At 50.5% G+C, this 19,506-nt stretch overlaps 1 protein-coding gene across 3 annotated transcripts in view; it reads right to left on the bottom strand.

Annotated features, from left to right (window-relative positions):
- Window positions 1–1,806: 1,806 nt before the first annotated feature.
- Window positions 1,807–19,506, bottom strand: part of KIAA0319L (KIAA0319 like) — a 102,545-nt gene continuing 84,845 nt past the window's right edge. For all 3 annotated transcript variants that reach the window (XM_052636908.1, XM_052636907.1, XM_052636909.1), the window contains 6 exons: window positions 18,294–18,453; window positions 12,966–13,108; window positions 11,993–12,115; window positions 11,206–11,296; window positions 10,048–10,139; window positions 1,807–3,102 (listed from right to left, as the gene is read on the bottom strand). In XM_052636908.1, coding sequence (XP_052492868.1) covers window positions 2,915–3,102; window positions 10,048–10,139; window positions 11,206–11,296; window positions 11,993–12,115; window positions 12,966–13,108; window positions 18,294–18,453 — 797 coding nt within the window. In that variant the 3' untranslated portion in view covers window positions 1,807–2,914. The remainder of the gene's footprint in view (window positions 3,103–10,047; window positions 10,140–11,205; window positions 11,297–11,992; window positions 12,116–12,965; window positions 13,109–18,293; window positions 18,454–19,506) is intronic.

Raw genomic sequence — 19,506 nt, 5'->3', positions numbered from 1 at the left:
AATTCTGCAAAGGAGCCACGGGCCTGAGCCAAGCTCCCCAAACCCTCCTTCCCAAGGACTCATGGCTTTTGACGGCACACAACTTCTTTCCAGACCTATTTGTCTTCAGAGAGCAACTCTCGGTGTGTGTGACCACCTGTTCTGGCTCCTTTCACTGAGCAGATGGGCTGAAGGGAAGCTGGAAGAACCAGAGTTTCCCCACTGTCCTCCCTTAGAAGGCAGGCCAGCGCCACAGCCTTCCAGCCTGGTGGGGTTTTCTTGAGTGTTGCTTCCTGGTGACTAAGGATCCTCTCCACACACAGCACCTGCGGGCTTTGAGAAACGCGAGGATGCCCTCTACTGGCCTCCCTCTGGCCATTCTAAGTAGAAAATGTAAGATGAAGGTCTTTGAGGGTGGAGGAGTATTTAGTTTGGTCAAGGCAGGGGCTACCAGGCTCCTGAAACTCAGTTATTTCAGGAGGGTTTCTTTGGGGTGACAGGTTATGTGGAAGTAGCCTCGCTCTCCCTAAGCCAGCCCGAGGATTTCTGCCTCTTTCTTGAGTCAGGCAAGAACGGGGCATAGCAGTCTTCTCAACGCAAGACCCCAAGCCAGGAAAGCAGCACTGGCTTCTCAGTTTTGTTCCCTTTTTTGGCGGGAGTAGGGAATGAATGAAAAATTATTATATTCATCTCTGGAACGGAGATAAAAATATATCCTTCAATGAGCCATGGGTGAAATAAATAAGATGTAGCAAAGGAGGCCCAAAGAAAACCAGAAAAAGCCAGCAAGTCATCAAGTCCTGGAGCTCTTTTGTGAATCCCTCAAAGCTCTTCTAGGACAACATCCTCAGCAAGTCTTGACCGCCCGCCCGCCAGCGGCTCCTGTGCAGTCGGCTCTGCACATCCCAGCCCCAGCACCCCCTGCAGATTCGAGCACCCACTCCTCCGAGCTTCCTTCGCCCTCGCTCAGGACAGGTCAGCTGCCGCCCCCTCTTCCAGCCCCAGAGTGTGCAATTCTAGACCAGCGGGTCTCACAGTGTGGTCCCCAGAAGAGCAGCGGAGCACTCTGGGATCACATTAGAAAGGCAGATTCTCGTTTCCCCTCAGGCCCACTCAGTCAGAAATGCAGTGGTGGGGCCCAGCCACCCGTGTTTTAAAGGTGACTCTGCTCTAGACCAAGCCCAGCCTCTGCTGGGCCTCAGCTCCAATTCATTTCACGGACAGTGTGTGGACTGAGTTACTTCTCAGATGCTTCGTCTCTGCTTCTGTAAAAACAGAACCAGTATCCTCAGCTGGCGTCACCAATACCCTCACCTGTGCACAGGGCCTCGGGGAGATAAAGAGCTCCCTGGTCCTTCTCTCCCCTCCCTTTCCTGGGACTCTGAGACAGGACAGCAGCCTCCATCCACCTGCCGAGCTCACCAAGCTGTCCTTCCAGCTGGGCACTGTCCTGGGGGCAGGGGCTGAGCCCTACTGCTTTGGAAGCGGAAGACCAGGGCCCCTGAAGGCCCACCTTGGTGTCAGGACCCTGTGTGTCCCCAGCTGGTCCATGGGGTAGAGACAGGGGCAGGAGAGGGGGGGGTGTTTGTGTGCATATATATATATCAATTCTGTGTTCGCAAAAGGCTGAAGAAACGGCAGAAAACTCCCGTCCTGAAAGACAAGAGCAGCAGCTGGCCTGAGGGGCCAGGCTGCCACTGAGAGAGAAGCCCAGCACTGCGGCCACGTGCAGGTGCCAGGCCCCGACCGGCCCGGTGGAGGCGTCAGGAATGCACAGTGGCTGGGCCCCGAGCGCAAAGCAGCACCCCCAGCAGGCAGGCACGCAATTGAACAGCAGGTTTAATCATCTCACGACAGACTGTAGCACAGCAGTATAAACCGAAGTTTCTTTTTAAAAATCACGTCCCCAAAGCTCCCACGCCTCAACACCCAGACATCACAGCGGAGGGACCGGTTCCTCATGGTTGAGGAACAGGGCCAGAGGGATTCAGAGTCTCTGTTCCACCAAGCTCAAAGTCTTTCCAGGTCAAGGTTGCCTTGCGAGTAGCCAAAAGCCCTAGGAGGAGTTGATGCACACGCACTCACTCTAACACACACACACCCACACATGCAGGGACAGAGAGAAGACACTCGGACAGACGGACACGGAGCAGGCCGTGCTGGGGCAGCCACACGTGTGCGCTCTCAGGCCACACAGTCCAGTCTGTCTGTGGCTGCCTCCTTGGCACAGGGAGTGTGGGCCTGATTCTGGAAGCAGCCAGGGTGGCCAGGAGGAAGAAGGGTGGCAGCCTGTGTCCAGTCTGGCTACTGTGACCCAACAGCCCCGCGGCCTGGGCGCCTCTCCTTTCCGGTAGCAGCCAGCCCTCCCCTACTCGGCAGACTGTTTCTGCACTACCAGCTCACCATCGGGGGTGAGGAGCGGGTGCCACTTCCTCCAGGCCGAGAGAGAGGGCACGCTCCATCCCAAAGCAGAGAACAAGGAATGTGCTCGCAGGCAGGCTTCTGCGGCCAGGAGCTGGCGGTGCTTGGTTTTGTTCCCAGGGGTGGGGGACGCAGTCAGGCCTCGCTGTGCAGGTGCCCTGGCGGCAGCAGTCCTGCCAACAAGGAGCTGGAGAGGGAGCCAGGAGCTGCGGTATCCACCCTTGGAACAGGACAGAGGTGCAAAAAAAGGAGGCCCTGAGGTGAGGACGTTTTGAGGGACCTACCAGACTGGTTTAAAGAGGAAAACCTCTTCGTTCACAGCTTCATTCAGGGGTTCCCGGAGAATGTCTCTGGATTCAAGTACCAGCGGCTCTGGTTGAGGGTTTTGGGATGGAGTGGCCAGCAGAGGTTGGGAGAACAGCTGCCCTCCGATGTGGGAGGTAGGAGAACCAGCCTGGCAATGCTCTGGACCCTGGCACTGCCAATCCCCACCCTGAGGAGACAGACCAGGCGGCTACAAGATCTCCTCGCGGGGGCTCCGGGCCTTCAGCGGAGTCTGCCCGTTGGGCACAGAGCCGTTCTGACCGTGCAGGAGCTTGCCCTTCTCTCGGTCTGGCCACGTGAAGATGGCGTCGTCACTGTCCAGCTCGGACTCCGAGCGCATCAGGCTGCTGCTCAGTGCCGGGCCTTTCTGTTTGATGCCTGCGAGGGAGTCAAGGAGCCGGGCGTCAGGAGCCGGGAGCCGCCCCCCGCGCCCCCCACCCCAGCCCGAAGAGGAGCAGAGCGACGGGATGGTCCTCTCCTGTGGGCAGGAGGCTACCCGCGTCCTCCAGGCCTGGCTAGACAAGCAGCGAAGCCTCAGGGAGTACATTGCAGACCCACAGATCAGCGTCCACTGCAGATTCTCTGCCTCCAGCATCTATTAGCTTCGGTCAGTCCACCCAACAACATGCTCTTTTCTCTCTCCTAAATGTGGGGTGTTTTATCATGTCCCTTCATGCACAGGGAAGAGTTCTGTGGGAGGCAGGCAAACAAGGAACAAGCTCGGATGCTCTGGAGACTGAGCTTCTTCGCCGACCCTGGCTCAGCATGGATGGAAAGTGCCTGCACAGCTGCTGGCGCCGAAGACACCACCGTGCTCCGCGCAAATGTTTACTCTGGCTTCGCTGAGTGGCAACAAGCGGTGGGAGAGCAGGCGTGTGGCTTGGAGAGGCCTCTCCAAGCAGGGACAGGAGGACGGACTGTCCCAGGGCATCAGTTGGTCAGAGCACACAAATAAGGACCCGTAAGAAACACCTGAGGTCAGAAAAGATGCCTGAGATTCTTTAAGTCACCGTAGTTACCTTCTCTGCTCGTCCTTAAGGCTGCAGAGGCCAGACCATACCACGAGGTCAGGTAATAACTTCAGGGCGGACCCCACCCAGCAGCAAGACGGGTGCCCTCTGGCTGGTGCAAATACCACTCCAAGCAAAGGCGGGCTGAGATGGCAGAACTAGAGTACAGGTCACCAGCCTCGAGAGTGCAGCTTGGCAGTGCTCTGGGCCTGGCACAGTCCACCCCCAGGACCTACCCTACCTCCTTTCTTAAAAAGGTGACCAGTCAGGTGAGCCGCGTTTGAACCTTCACTCCCCGCAGCCACGCTCCCTCCCCGGGTCCCACCCCCAGTAAACACTGAAAGAGGCTCCAGAGATGACCATCAGCCACTCTGCCCCTTCCTGGCCAGATGGGCCGTAAGGCTGTGAATGATGAGGGCATGGAGACTCTGACCACGCCCGGCACTCAGGAACCTCATGCCCGCAGACCCTGCCTGCGTGCCGTCTGCCTGTGAGTGTGCTCTGGGGCGCAGGCAAGCTTATGCAGCTTGCCCATCTCGGGGCACAGTTCCGACGCATGACTGCAGACAGTCACACCTTCTACTGACTCTCAGGACGGCAGAGAAGCAGGGTCGGCTTTGCAGGCTTTTCCAGTGTGGTGGGGACAGTGCTGACCTAAGAACCAAGACCAGGGAGGGTCAAGGGTCTCACAACTTCTGCTTTGCCCTATAGATGAAGTATCCCTTTGGGGGCTTTCTCCCCCCAGCACCCAAGCACTCGAAGCTTCTCTTCTTCCCCAAAGCCCTTCTGGGCCATAGGTGTGGAGGACAGGAGCCTGAGGTGGAGATGGGTTTCTGGGTCCGCAGTGCACAGCACTCACCCCAGGCCCTCTCATGACAAGTGAGCTCTGCTCTGCTTGGGGAACTAAGTGGAATTCATCCACTAAGCAATACAAGCGAGGACACTGGTACTATCAACGGGTGCTGACCACTCGCATCTCTGACTCAGCAATTCCATTCCTAGGTCTACACCTAACAGAAATCCATACATCTGTCCACCAAAGGACATGGGCCAGAAGTGCCGGGAGCCGCCACGGGAGATCCCACCCATGACAAGGTCGTGTGGAAGAGAACTGTTAAGCAAGGCATCAGAACTCAAGGGGCTCCCTAGGCTTTCTCGAGCATCTGCCCCAAAACCAGAATCTGTTTTACCACTTCATGACTTTCACCAACTCCTCTGACATTAACAGGGGGCTAACCCTGACCACCTTTCTCTGGAGAAAGTCAACTTAGGGCTATAGCTAATAAGTCTCCTGGACTTGAGAGGAATATTTCAAATCAAACCCCCTCTGTTAGCATTCTAGCTTGCTCAACAGGTATATCCAGACTCTTACAGTTACGCATGTGATTATTTAAAGCCTCCCAACTGTGAGAAGCACGGAAAGCCTAAAACACAGAGCCTTTGAAAGAGTTAAAAGTTATTAGAGTAGTGCTGGTGCTGGTGTAGGATTTCATTATTGGGCCAATGCTTGTTGCTAAGTTCCCGTATCTCTTCTCCACTGTGCACCTGGGAGTGCATTAGTTAACATAGTGAGAATGCAAGAAAAATAAGTGTAGCCTTGAATTTAACCATATCAGACTTTTGAGCTAATTGGTTCTTTCTTGTAACTCACTGCACCTTTGCTCTGTGAAAAATGTTAACTCTGGCATTTTCTGAGGCTGACACAGATTAGAAATATAAAGAAAAAACACTTTGAGGGAAAATAAGTTTTCTGGTTGAGCAGCCTTTATAAAAAGAGGGTCATAAAATGTTCACAGGCCTCCAAGGCCAGAAGATACTGTACACATCATTTGTGGAAAAATCCTGGTTTCGATAAGGGCAAAACTGCTGGAATGTTTGGGCTCTGTATGACTTTACATCTCTCATTTCCCTCTATGTATAAGGCAAGATATAAAAGTACCTTTTGAAAAATAAAGCTTTTGGGCCTCGCTCACCAAAGCAGCTTGGTCACCCCATGTTTTTTCTTCTCATTTTTTTCTCTCTTCCTCTCTCCTTCTCCCTCTTTTTTCCAGGCTGATCCCTTGGAGCATAGGGGCTCCCTGCATTCACTTATCTGCCCGGGTTTTTAAGACCTGAAAGGGAAGACGTTCTGCGTCTTCACTCCTTCGGGAGACCGGGAGGGCACCTGTGGCCTCCGTGAACAGGGCAAACTTGTTGTCTCGGAGTTTTATTGGTTCTCTAGGTAAACCAAGGAATATCAGCCTCTTTCTCTCCTTTATTTTCTTATCTTCAACATTCTTTCCTTATCTCTCTCTAAATCAATCGCCGATGCTGTTCCTTCTTCGGGTTTCCCTAGATCCTGCGGGGGCTGGACCCCGGCACAGAAGGTTTACAGCAGCAGCCCCCAGGGCAGCCAAAATGCCCAACAGCATGCCTGACAAATGTATTCCTACAAAGGAAATTATACAGCAATGGGAATGAGCACGCTGTGGCTCTCCCTAAGGACACGGGTGAGTGTCCTAAATGCAATGCTGAGTGAAAGGAGGCGCACACTAAGATTCTGTTCATATCAGCTTCTCCAAGACACCAGATGTCAACTGGGGGGAGGCAGTGGCTGCAGAGAAGCACACAGTGGGTGCTTCTGGGGGGCTGATCACACGGGCACATTCACTTAAGAAACACATTCTCTGTACACACCAGGCTGAATCACCGAAAACTGCTGTCTTCTAGGTCAAAAGTCAAATTATCAGTAATTTTATATGGTTCGACCAAAAGCAATAGAAAGTTGTGAAAAAACTCAACAGAACAAAACCAAATCACACCCCACCCCACAGGTGCTGACCGCAGAGCACGCCCCGCGGCTGGGCTCCGAGCCCGGGCCTGGCACAGGCAGGGGCCCCTCCCGTCCTGCCACTCTTCCTCCGGCCTCACCGCACCCCAGCATGGTGTCCACTTCAGCTCACTTCCACACACGCCAGGCTCCACAGACTGACTCTTCCTCAAGCTGAACTTCCATTCCAGACCGCACCCCTTTAGGTCCTGAAGCCACTCGCCGCATCCCACTGGCAGCTCTGATCCAGCCTGCGACCACTCCCCCGCCGCAGAGCCCAGAACGAGAGCCAGGCCTGCTGGCCTGGTCAGACCCACGCCAGACCCAAGGGCCTCTCACCTCAAGCCGCCTCCCTGGCTAGACACCGCCCCCGGGAGAAGGGCCTGCGACCCTCGTCTGTCCTCGCCTCTGGGTTACCCGGGAGCGGCTGGCCACCTGCGTCCCCCTACCTCTCCCCACAAGCCTGTCTTTCCAAATTGCCTCTTCCTCCTGGTTGTCCCCCGCTCCTGCTCAGGAGAGGGATCTCAAGTCCTCTATGCCTGCCGTCCCCCTCAGAAACCTCACCTCCATCTTCTGCCTCTCTGCCCACAAACCTACTCCCAAACCCCATCCACACAGTCCTGAATCTCTGCTCATTGGTACCCAGCTTCCGGAAGGACTTTTAACTCCTCAGGGCCTCCGTTTCCTCACCACCTACCTACTTCCTAAACAGACCGCACTTCCACTTCAGCCATCTGTCCGCTCACCATCTACTCCAGCTCTTCAGGTGCCCAGAAACCTCTCCAGCACTGTCACCGCCATCACCGTCACCGATTCTCACCCGACCGCTCTCTGGGGACGCCGCTCCTCCTCCTCCTCAGCTCCTCAGCCTGGCGCTCTCCTCAGCCCCTCACCCCTCTCCCCACTGCTCCTGACCGCTCTCTGGGGACGCCGCTCCTCCTTCTCCTCAGCCCCTCGCCTGGCGCTCTCCTATGGACCCTCCCCTCTCTCCCCACTGAGGGATGTGGCCCTCCTCAGCGGTGCCGGCCTCCAGTATACAGCAGACTCCTACCCAATCCTGCGCTGCTGCGCTCCATCCTCCTCTTCTCTTGCTGAAACTGCACCGAATGTCCTAATTCTGTCCTCAGTGCTATCAGTCTGTCTCCCGGGTTGGAAGTCGGCCTGGACCTTTCCTGCCCCTCCGGTTCACTGACACCACGCTGTTCAAGCCATCATCATCCCCTCCTCACAAAAACCTCCTTGCTGGCCTCCACCTATAATCTCCTCAGTGAATGAAACACCACAGAACTAATTTTCCTAACCCAGCACTTTTGTCACCACCAGAAAAAATGTCTAAATCCTTAAGCTGACATTCAAAACTTCCCATAAACTCATCCCCACCCATCTTCCAGCCTCACTTCTCAACCCCATTCACAACCGTTCTAAACCAAACAACCTTCCCCTGCATTTCTTCTCCAGTCTTTCTCATTCAAAGAAGATGCTTGGGGACCATCCTTTGCGTCTCCTTTTCTCTCACACCCCTCTGAAAACATATCATGAACCTCAGCAAGTCTTCCCCTCAAGTGTATCTGGACTCCGCCTCTCTATCTCATCATCTCTCCACCACAAGAGTGTTCTATCCAGTTTCCTCTCCAACTCCTTCACATGGCAGCCAGTTGTCTTTTTATAACGTAAATAAATCTAACTGCACCATTCACATCTCCTTAACTCTCCCGACTACTCCTAGAAGGAGCCCACAGCAGCGTCCCGGCTCACCTGTCCAGCCCTGTGCCACTCACCCCACTCACTGTACCTTCCGCAAATGCCCCCTGCTCCTTCCGGCAGCTGGGCCTTCAATCAACTAGCTTGGCCTGCAATCCTATTTCTCAGAGCCTCTGTGTGCCTCATTCTCCTTCTCGTTGACACTGGGGTCTCAGCTTCAATGTTATTCTTTATAAATACCTTCCACTATCACATTTTGTGTATTTGTGAAATGTGTTTGTTTAATGTCTGCGTGATATAAGCTACACAAAAGCATCATCTGTTGAGTTCACCATAGTATAACCAATGTCTGGCTTAGGCCTGGTACACAGTGGTATTAATTCATATGCACAGATGAATAAGATACAGTCCCTACCTTCTTCAAGGGTATTATTGACTAGTAAAGGGACAAACAATAAGATAACTGACATAATACAGTGAGAGAAATGCCAAAACAAACACGTGGGAGAAAGAAGAGCGTGACTTTTAACTGGCAGGTTAAGGGCTGGATGAGAAAGTACTTTCTGGACAGAAACACGAACCAACGAATTTGGTTTAGAAAAGAAAGACATCAGCAAGGAGGAGGATCTCACAAACACACAAAGACGCAGGCTCACCAAGGCCACCATCTAACAGACCAAAGCCCCGGAAGGACTTCATGGCGTAGAGCAACCGTGCCACAGCGACAGACACCCTGGCGACCTCGTGGAGGGTGCTGTGCAGCGTTTTCCCCTCTGGCCGCCACCCTCAGCATCTCTGGGGCGCCCTGGAGGTACTTCTGCGGTTCGCCAGCCCCACCTCCAGACACTGCCCCACTGTGCTCCGGAACCGAGCTGCCCGGCTGCCGACAACCCGGACTGCCTACGAGCCTTTATTTTCATCTCATGTCTCTCCTCCCTCACTACAGTGAGATTCTGAGGGCAGAGCCTGCGTCCGAGAACGCTACACAGTCCCCTTACAGCCTTCCTAATATCAAGCTTTAAGTATGAGAGATGTTAAACAAACATGTTGTAAAAAAAAACCAGGTCTACGTTCAGAGTGTTTGGGAATTGCTCTACACAGAGTCCAGCTCCCATAAGGGGACAAGGCCTGTCCTGGGGCCACTATGGTAAAAGGGAACCTCACCAATGACCGAGCTCAGACAGGAAGGAGAGCCCTGCACCTGACCCGGCCCTCCTAACCCCATCACCGAACGCTGTCTCCGTGCTTGTGCAGCTGGAAATGCTCTGACAGATGAGCCCAGTGCACCTGGAGCCAGCAGGGAGCAGCCCTCCACGGGCTCGAGGACAGCCACGGAGCCTGCAGATCTGTCCGACAAACATGGGAGAGGAAAACGCAGGAGGGGAAGGCTGGCTGGAGAGGAGGGCCAGCAGGCAGACACTAGCTTTGACTTCTTCACAGCCTCACCCTGTCTGCTCAGAAAGGACAGACTGACCAGGAGAAAGAGACCAAGGTCCTTGAACTCAACCTCAAGGGGCAGCTTGAAAAGCTGAACTCCAGGCAGAAATGAGCAGGCAAAGGAGAGCAAGAGGGTGAGCCCCCTCAGCACAGGGAAAGGGCGGCTGAGAAGTGAGCCCTGGAGCCCAAGCTTGTCCAACAGGCAGGTTCTGCCCCCACAGGGCAAAGTGGACCCTGGTCCTCATCAGGGAGGGGACAAGGTGCTTTTCCAGCACAAAGAGCTGTTGGGAGGGAAGGGTGATGGTGGCGGCCCTTCATCTACTACGGGGTGGCCCCGGCACCCAGTTCCCGAGGTTCCCAACATACCTGCTCGGGACGTTGGCTTCAGTTCCAGGCTTTCCTGATCCGTGGCATCCAGGATCTTGTACTTGCTTTTCCTCTTCGGTTTTCCTTTTTGCCTGAAAAACACAATCCCTGTCTCTGCTCAGGAAAGAGGGTCTGTGTGAGGCTCAGGTTGCCACCCACAGGCGACAGCCAGACTCTGCACGTGGAGCCCGGATCCAGGGATGCTGCTTAAGGGAAGAGCTGCTTCTCCTTACTCCTCAGCTGGGAAAGGCAGCAACTGTGATTTGTTACTCACATACTCCTCATCAACTTGGGAAAAGGTAAAGGAAACATTGTCTTGGACAGCTTGATTAAAAATGTAAATAAAACAAAGCCCCTATCCTTGAAGGGTGGAAGGTGGAGGAAAGCTTAAACCAGCAATGTTGTTAATGGTGGTTGTCCTGAATTGGTGGGAATTTTTTAAAATTCTTTTACTTTGCTAAGTTTTACTGTAAGGTTATATCGCAGGTTGCATTTCAGCTCTGCAACTTACTAACTGTGTATCCTTGGATGGATGACATTATTTTCCTGAGAAAATGCTCTTTATGCCTATAAAAAAAGATATTACCTATAAAATATCATCATGATACTTGACACAGAGTAAACACAGAAGTGACACCTATTACAAATAATGAGAAACATAATAAGTATTACTCTCAAATATTATAAGACTAGATAGGAAGACTAAATGAAAAAAACCCAAAAGATTTAATCATGGCTAACCTAAGTCTATAAGTACAAGAAAACATAGGCACATGAATCTCAAATCGAAGGGGAGACAGACAAATTAGGAATCCACGGGGAACAGTGGTGAGGCTGAGGTGTGGAGTACTACAGCTCACACACCCTAGAGATAGATGTTAAGCCAGGTCCATGCCCCAGGCCCTCCCAATGCCCACTCAGCCACAGCCACGATTTCCAGGTCGCAAATCACTGCAGTGACAGCCACTCACTCCCTCAGGAGCATGAGAAGGTAAGGAGACCTTTTTTGGGGCATGCTGTGGGTAGGCCATGTAACAGAGATGGTAAGGGGAAAGTCCCAGGACTCAGTGCCCCCACGTAGAAGGTGCCAGATACCTCTCCAATGAACAAATACGTAATTAGAAGCCTGTACAAATTTACAGGGCAAGTGCATCTTACCTCTTACAACAACAGATTACAGTCCAGGACAGGATCCCCAAGGCAACGATAATGAGAAAGGAAGCAATGATAACATATAACACGCTCCACTCTGCCAAGAAAAACAGAATAGTAAGGGCGGTGGAGAGAGAGGCTGAACAGAGGGCTGGGCTGCCCAGCTGGGACAGGAAACTCTGTGAACAAAATGGTCCCCAGGGCTCCCCAGGGAAGATGAGACCTTAGAGATAAAAGCAGCTGAAATCTGAGCTTGGCTCTGAGACCCTGCGGCAGTGGGGCAGGCTGTAATGAGCTTCAACAGAGGAAAAGAGGGGAATGGAAATCTATGGCTTCCATGGGGCGAGAGCACACAGGCACTCCAAAAGGACAGGAGGCCATACAGCTGGTCTGATTTATGCTGCATTTTGTGGTTGGTCTGATTTAAGCTTGTTTCGTTTTAAGCAACTACTTCAGGGGAATTCCCTGGCGGTCTGGCGGTTAGGACTTGCCACTTTCACTGCTGGGGCCTGGGTTCAATCCCTGGTCAGGGAACTAAGAAACAAAGATCCAACAAGCCACAAGGCATGGCCAGAAAACAACAAGAGAAAAAGAAAACCACAAAAAACTGCCTCAGAGCTTCCCTCTAATCTTGAGCAAGTGCGGAGGAAGGAAGTATTAAGTCCTCGGCAAACAGCAAATACACAAGTTCCTCTCCTTGCTTGCTCATCTGCCTTGGAAACACCAACACCCACCCACTCAACTCAGAGCCACAGTCAATGCCAAACCAGCTGGCACAAAGCAGGAAACTCACCACAGTTGCTGTCTCCATCCCTCAACTGCACCTTGATGAAATTCTCCATCCAAAAAGGGTCACAGACACAGCGTTTGGTGAATGAATCACAGTGGCCGTGGTCAGAGCAGTTCAACTGGCACGCTGCAAGCAGCAGGAGAGGGGCGCAGGGCCACAGGAGTCAGCGCCGGAGGAGGACCACCTTCCGGGGCCCACGAGGACGGGACGGGACCCCCAGACCCACGCCTACGGGGATGTGTCTGCCAGGCCTGCCCCCGAGGGCCTTCACAGCTGGCACCACTCCCGTTATCCCCATCATGGCTGAATACAACTGGAGCAGTCAGAGAGGCCCCAGACTGTTCTCCCTTGCTGTTTTCCGTATCAGCAGTTCTTAACCTTCCATGTCCCACAGACCTTCTTCTCAGAATAACTTAATTGCCAAGATAGAAGACATAGTATTATAGAGGAAGGCAATTATACTAAACATGTTTTTGAAGAATTTAAGAATACAAAACTTTACAGATAATAGTATATGTCTTTATTAAAATATTAAGTCATAAGATTATAACAGTGTCTGACAACTGTTATAATTTTGAAGTAGTGATGAATAGAAATGCTATTTCATCAAGTGGTATGATACAAAACTATCTGAATTTCTATTGCTTTAAAGTCACATGTTCTGTCACATGTACAGTACTTTGTGACTGAGGAAAAAAGTAAATTTCAGTCAGAGGCTCATGAAAACAAAGATGTAACTAATTTTTTTTCCCCCATTTGAACTCACAGCTCCTCTGAACGCTGTCTCAGGGGCCCAGGGACCCAGGTGAAGAAGCTCTGCAATGAGTTGGGACTCTTTCATGATAATGGTAGTGGAAGAAAGTGATTATTTCCTTATTCCCAGAGAACCAGAAATGTAGCCCAAGGACAGCAGGGATGACACGTGAGCTGTGGGCACTGGGCAGGCTTTCATTCCCAACTCCCCACAATTACTCACTGACAGTGCTGATTTCCAGGGCTCTAAATATCAGAAAGTCTGTCTTTTGCTTCTGCAGCTCACTCTTGAGCATCGCTGCCACCTCATGGCCTTTGAAGATCTGGTGAGGAGGCTCATTCTGAACAAAAAATACCATCTTGGTGCTGCGGAGACATGCAACAGTGTGGATGAGCTGACGCTGTCAACTGGATGGAGCTGCCACTGCTAGGTGCCTTCTGTATGTGCCAGACACTGTGCTAAGTACTACACACCTTCTCTCACAGCAAGTCAGTGAGAGAGGGGCTGCCCAGCACCATCTCCATTTTCCAGAGGACAACACTGGGGCTCAGAGGGGTCGAGTAGCTTGCCCAAGGTCACACAGGTAATTATGGCAGAGCCAGATCCCAACCCTGATATGCCTGACTCCAAAGCCTAGGCTTTTAGAAAAGCCCTAAGCTGCCCTAATTAACAAGAGGACCTATTCCAAGAGGTAACCAGAGGTCAGAAACACAGGGATTTAGTTTTGGGTACATTCTGCTCTCAGCCTTTTAACAGCTAAGAGTGTAGTGATGTTGGGTTTGTGCCTAGATTTTCTGTAAGACAAAGCACAGTGTTTTCTAAAATGTAAACTGCTGCACGGCATCAGAGCATCCGCAGGCCGAAACATGGCCAAAATGATAAGTACTGTGGCAGCAACAAGAAAAGTCTGACACGATGGTGTGGCTGGGACAAGATCATGTTATTCTCTGTCCAGATCTGTTTACTTTCTGACTGTCAACTTCTGTCCAATGTTTGAGCTCACCTCTGGGTGGCATGGAATCGATTCACTAGCCTTGGCCTCCATTTTTGGCAACCTGCTCTGTGATTCCATGTTAGTCTCAAAACTGAACTCTCCCAACCAGTGGGTCACACTGGGTTCATAGGTACGCCCCCAGTAAGGATCCCCACTGCACACAGGGGCTGGGTGGGACCCGGGTATCCCAGAGGGCCTGGACCAGCTTCATTCAGTATAATTGTCTGTTTATCCCAACTGTGTGTGTATCTCAAAGTGTCACAGAAACAGTATCATCTTCTATGTGTGGAATGACATGAAAGTTTGGGAAGTCCTTTCCTAAAAGACTTTTAAAAGTTCACTGAGTAGTGAGGCTAAAAATGGGGTATTATGAACTCCAGAATCAAGAAACAAATCTTTTCCATAAGATTTGTGGTCATGTCTCATACTACATGTAAAATAGATAACTAACGAGAACCTACTGTGTAGCAAGGGAACGCCACTCAGTGCTCTCTGGTGACCTAAACAGGAAGGAAATCGAAACAGAGTGGACTGTGAGTGCCTAGAGGGGTGGGATGAGGTGGGAGGTGGGAGGGAGGGAACATCTGTATGCCTGTGGCTGATTCATGTTGATGTATGGCAGAAACCAACACAATACTGTAAAACAATTATCCTCAAATTAAACATGAATTCGTTAAAAAAGAGAAAGAAGAGCGGATACAGATTTATGTTTAATTGATTCAATTTGCTGCACAGCAGAAACTTACACAACACTGCACGGCAACTATACTCCATACAGATTAATTTAAAAAGATGCAGTCATTTCTCATATTTCCTCCTAGTTACCTAATGATTCACACTTAGTTTCCATTTTCGTCTATACACAGATAACCCTCAAAGCTTTATCTCCTCTCCCCGTGGCCCTCTTGAGTGACCAAATCTATACCTACAAATGCTTGCTAGAATATCTACACCAGACCTACCACAGACATCTCAAACCCAGCATGGTTCAAAACAGACTGATGATAATCATTAATCAACTCATTATGTGTTAGGGACTACATAAACATTATCTTACATAATCTTCACCAAGCCTTCAAAATGGCTGCCAGAATTTTTACAGGTGAAGGATGAGTTTGGAGAGAGAGTCACCTGCCCACTGTCACAAAGCTGCCACTGACAGAGGCCAGGCTGCCTGGCGAGAGGCCCATGCTCTTTCCCATCATAATAACACTCTCTCTCCCCTTCCAATCATATCCGCCTCCTGAATTCCTCAGCAAAGCCCATCAAGGCCAAACCAGAAACCCAGATGCTTCTCTCTTCCTTGTGCCTCAGATGCAGTGATGCAAGTCTGCAAGCAACCCCTTCCACAACGCTCTCACCCGCACTCTCACTGGAGTCTTGCCACTGCTGTGTCCCAGCCAATTCCCACCAGCTTGATCGATCCAGCAGCCACCTTCCTATTCCTATTCCCAGGCTGCCAAGCACAGCTTAAAAAGAACGTCCTAATCATCATGCTGTCTCCAATCCAGTGAACCCTGACTGTGTATTAGATTCATCTGGGGGGTTTTTTAAATTTAGGTGCCCAGACCTTACTCCAGACCAACGGAACCATCATCTGTGGGGGTGAGGCTTAGGTAATGGGATGTTCATAAAAGCTCTAAATGATACTACTGTGCAGCTGGAATCGCTGCTCTCACTTCCTGTCTCTAACCTTGAGTGAGACCCCAATACTGCTCAAAGCCAGCATCCCTTCCTGGAGTGGGTGTTCTCAAGCTTCACCACTTTCCTCAGACTGTCCACCTCACGCTTACCTCCTCGAAGCAGACAGCCTTACCTCCAGCTTCAGAGAAACTGGACGTTGGTACTAGAGAAACCCTTTCAAATGTCGTCCTTCTCTGCTTCCAAACTCACCTGTAAGAGCACATCTTTGCTCCTCTCCTCCCATCTCCAGAGGAAGTGGTGCTCCTGCTCTGTCCACAGCCAGTCCCCCAGAACTACCTCCCCCGGCAACCTCCACCATCTACTTCTCTTCTACATCTTTCCCTCAGTCTATAAAAATGTTCAAGTATTTCCTACCTTTAAAAGGTGTTCTTTTGAGCTTGTCTCCCATATTGGTTTCAATACCAGCCTCTTCAAAGAGGCATTATACCATCTCTGTATTCTCAAACCATGAAAAAGCTTTGCTCCCAGCATCTAAGTGAAATGATCTCACTAGAGTACTGATGAGCTACTGATCACAAACTCAAAAGCCTGTTCTGCGTGCTCACCACACCTGTCTCTGCGGCACCTGAATCCTCTGGCAGACCACCCCTCACTGCCAGCCTGTCTCTTAACTCCCAGCAGGCGGCTCCCATCTGGCTCTCCCCCCACTTCTCTGACCGCTGTTCCTTAGTCTCCTCCGCTGGCCCTTCTTTCTTTGCCTTCCTCTTGAATACCGATGTTCTCCAGAGCTCTGTCCTCAGCCCTCTTGACACTCTCCCAGCGTGACCCATCAATCCTCATGGCTTTAACGCTGCCTGTCCAGTGACCCCTGATCTCTGGCCTTTCCTTCCACCTCAGGTTCCCACCTCTACATTCTACTACCTGATGAAGCATCTCGTTATGTAACCCATGTGGAAGTATTTTTTAGTCGCTCAATCATGTCCAACTCTTTGCAACACCATGGACTGTAGCCCACCAGGCTCCTCTGTCCATGGGATTTCCCAAGCAAGAGTACTAGAGTGGGTAACCATTCCCTTCTCCAGGGGATCTTCCCAACCCAGGGATTGAACCCAGGTCTCCTGCATTGCAGGCAAGATTCTTTACCATCTGAGCTACCAGGGAAGCCCAAGACACCCCAAATTCAACAGTCAAAACTGAACTCGTTATCTTTTCTTTGAAACTGGTTCTTTCTGTATCCCTAGTCTCAGCACCTACCATCTATCCAGGCACGCAAACGAAAATTCTCATATTTGATGGTTCATTCAGTTTCATTCCAAAAGGGTCACCAAGCCCTATTGATTTACTCTGACGTTCTTTTAATTTCCTCATATCTCCTGCCATTTCCACAGCCACTACCTCATTCGGTGTTAGCACCCTTTTCCTAGACTAGTCCAAAAGCTTCCTGATTTGTCTACAAGTCTTTGGTCTCTTCCTATTTTAGTTTTAGCCTCCACACTACCAACCTCCCTTAAAAAAAAAAAAAAAGAATATCCTTGTTTCAAAAATAAACAAAAACTTCACATACAAAACTAACTTCTGAGTCCTCCCACCCAAACTATTCAAACTGACCTGCCTGGCCTGCTTATGACTGTCCTGAGTCTACAGAGCCGGCCTACCGCCCACCGCATCCTGGGGCCGGGTAAGTGCTCTGAACCCATGGGCTTCTTCCAGAGCCAACTCTACATTCACATCACAGGAATACTGTTTATGCTGTTCCCCTATACCGAATTTCCTCCTTGTCCTTCTATGCTTGATCAGTGTAAGTTTTACTTCTGGAAAATCTTTGAACTACCTCAATCCCAATTTTCCTGAAAAAATAATCACTCCCTTGCCTGTGTCTCCATGATAGCGTTACCCCCAAACTGGGCTCTCCTCTAGGTGGTATTGAGCCGAAAGACACAACCAAGCCAAAGGTGAGAAGAAAGAATTTATCACTTGCGGCAAGTGAGGAGAACACCGGGGATCTTTCCCAAAGCAGTGTCTCCCTAGATGGCAAAATTGGGGAAGTTTTAAGCCAAGGGGACATGCACATTCATGAAGGGGCTTGAGCAGAGAATTCAGCACAGAATTGGGACATAGGTCAACAGAGTCCAAGCTTTAGCTGATTGAAATCATGAGGCTCAGAAAAGGTCAATATCTCTCCTTAGGTTCCAGTTGATCTGGTGGATGAGGGCTTCAGGCTGTCTTTACCACTGGAACAGAACTGGGAGTCTTCACAACTGATTCATCATTTTTGCTACTGTTACTTCTCTTGCCTGAGAAGAATCACTGGGTCCTGAATTCTTTCTCCGCTTTGTCACACTGCATGATTCGTGGGGTCTCAGTTCCCCAACCAGGGACTGAACCTGGGCCATGGCGGAGAAAGCCTAGAATCCTAACCACTAGGCCAGCAGGGAACTCCCCATTCCTGCATTCTTTCTTCCCTTAAGGTCATTAATTAGTGAGACCTCAAGGGCAAGCACGGTAGCCAGGTTTACATCACAAAATGGCTTAAGCCAAAAATGGCTTAAGTTAAGAAAAGCCTGATTCTTTTTTTCTGGGGACCCCCTACCCTATCTGCTTCCAACTGGCCTTCTGTCAAAGCCACTGTGTATTGATGTTATATATTTAGTTGATCATCTCCCCTCCTAGAACACGGTTGTCAAACATCATGGCCCTCTTCTGACCTTGTAACCTGATGCAGTGTCTAGCACCGAGCACATGACCTGTCCTAAAAGAGTATATTTCTTCTTCGTTAAAGAAATGAACACCATGAGTGATTCCTGGTCAGAGGGCCCACTCTTCTCTATCTACCCACACTACTTTATCAGCTCAGTCAAGAAGCCCGGGGACCCCTGGTCTTTCCTTGTCTCCCCCCATTCATGCCCAGCTACCTCTGCTCCGTGTACGGCTGAATCTTTTGCACAATGATGTCGGAGTCCAGCACCCCCAGGAGGACCCCAATCTGGCGGATGAACATCCCCTTCAGCCTCTCAGTTAGCTGACTGACGTTGACATCCAAGATGATCTCCACCAGGCTGTTTTTCCTGGGATCTGGAAAGCACGTGGGATCAGTCATGGCTTCAGAAGCAGGAGAGTTAACAGACCTGCCACTGTGCCTGCGCTCTGGCCCAGGAGAGAACGGGGTGAGAGCATTCAGAAATGCAAGTGACTTCCTTCAAAATGGAAAGGCCCCGTGGTGAACTCCCCATTGCTTTGTCCTGAGCCCAGCAATCTGGGGCTGGCTTGGAGAGCTTCTGAAGCATTCCTGGTCTCTCCACTAACCTGAGAAATACCACACATGTGCTGGGGCCCAGTTCAAATCCATGGGGTTTAGTGAAGGAAGTGGGGAAAAGAGAAACGCTTCAACGTTTGTTCTAAAAGTCTCTGCCCAGCTGGCTTTCCTGAACTCTCCAGACCAAGTGGTGGGTGTCCAGCAATCTCTCCTGATCCAATCTGACTTTCAGTGACTGCTGTACTTTGTATGCAACAATGGGAAGGAAATTTTCCATGCCAACAATCTTACCAATGGGAATGCACTTGCCCTATAGGTTTGCAAACCATAAACAAGAAAGAAATCCAGGCAGCCAGGAAACACGGATTTCCTTAAAACAGCATCACAGCAGGACAATGTTTTCACAACTCTAGAACTGTGAGACCATTATGTCTTACTTTTGATTATGCCCTAAAGACTGTTCCAAATGTGGAAGTTAAAAGTGACTATTCAGAATACCTTCTTCACACTTGATGCATCATTTGTCTGTCCTGATGTGTCATTCACATAATCAGAGACTATCTGTGATGTGATTTTTAACACAGAGACTTCACCGTGTCTTGGCTGTTGTCCTTCAGAGAGGTAGGGCAAGGACTGGAAGACCTGCCAAGATCCCTTCCCTTCTAAGACATCTGTACATAAGCTTGGCCTTAATCCTAATAAAGAGTAGGTTGAGAGTTTATACCTTCTCATCAGATGCTCAGGAATTTATAACACTCTATCCCACCCTGTACTCATTTCCTCCCTAATACCAAATTAGCCTCGAAACAAAACAAAAACATGGTTCTATTTAAGAAAGAAATTTTGTTTCTGCAAATCTGAAAAATGTAAAG

Source organism: Budorcas taxicolor, chromosome 3 (assembly GCF_023091745.1).
Source record: "Budorcas taxicolor isolate Tak-1 chromosome 3, Takin1.1, whole genome shotgun sequence".
Lineage (NCBI taxonomy): Eukaryota > Metazoa > Chordata > Mammalia > Artiodactyla > Bovidae > Budorcas > Budorcas taxicolor.
The sequence above is the reverse complement of the archived record's forward strand: the minus strand, read 5'-3'. Positions and strand labels throughout refer to the sequence as shown.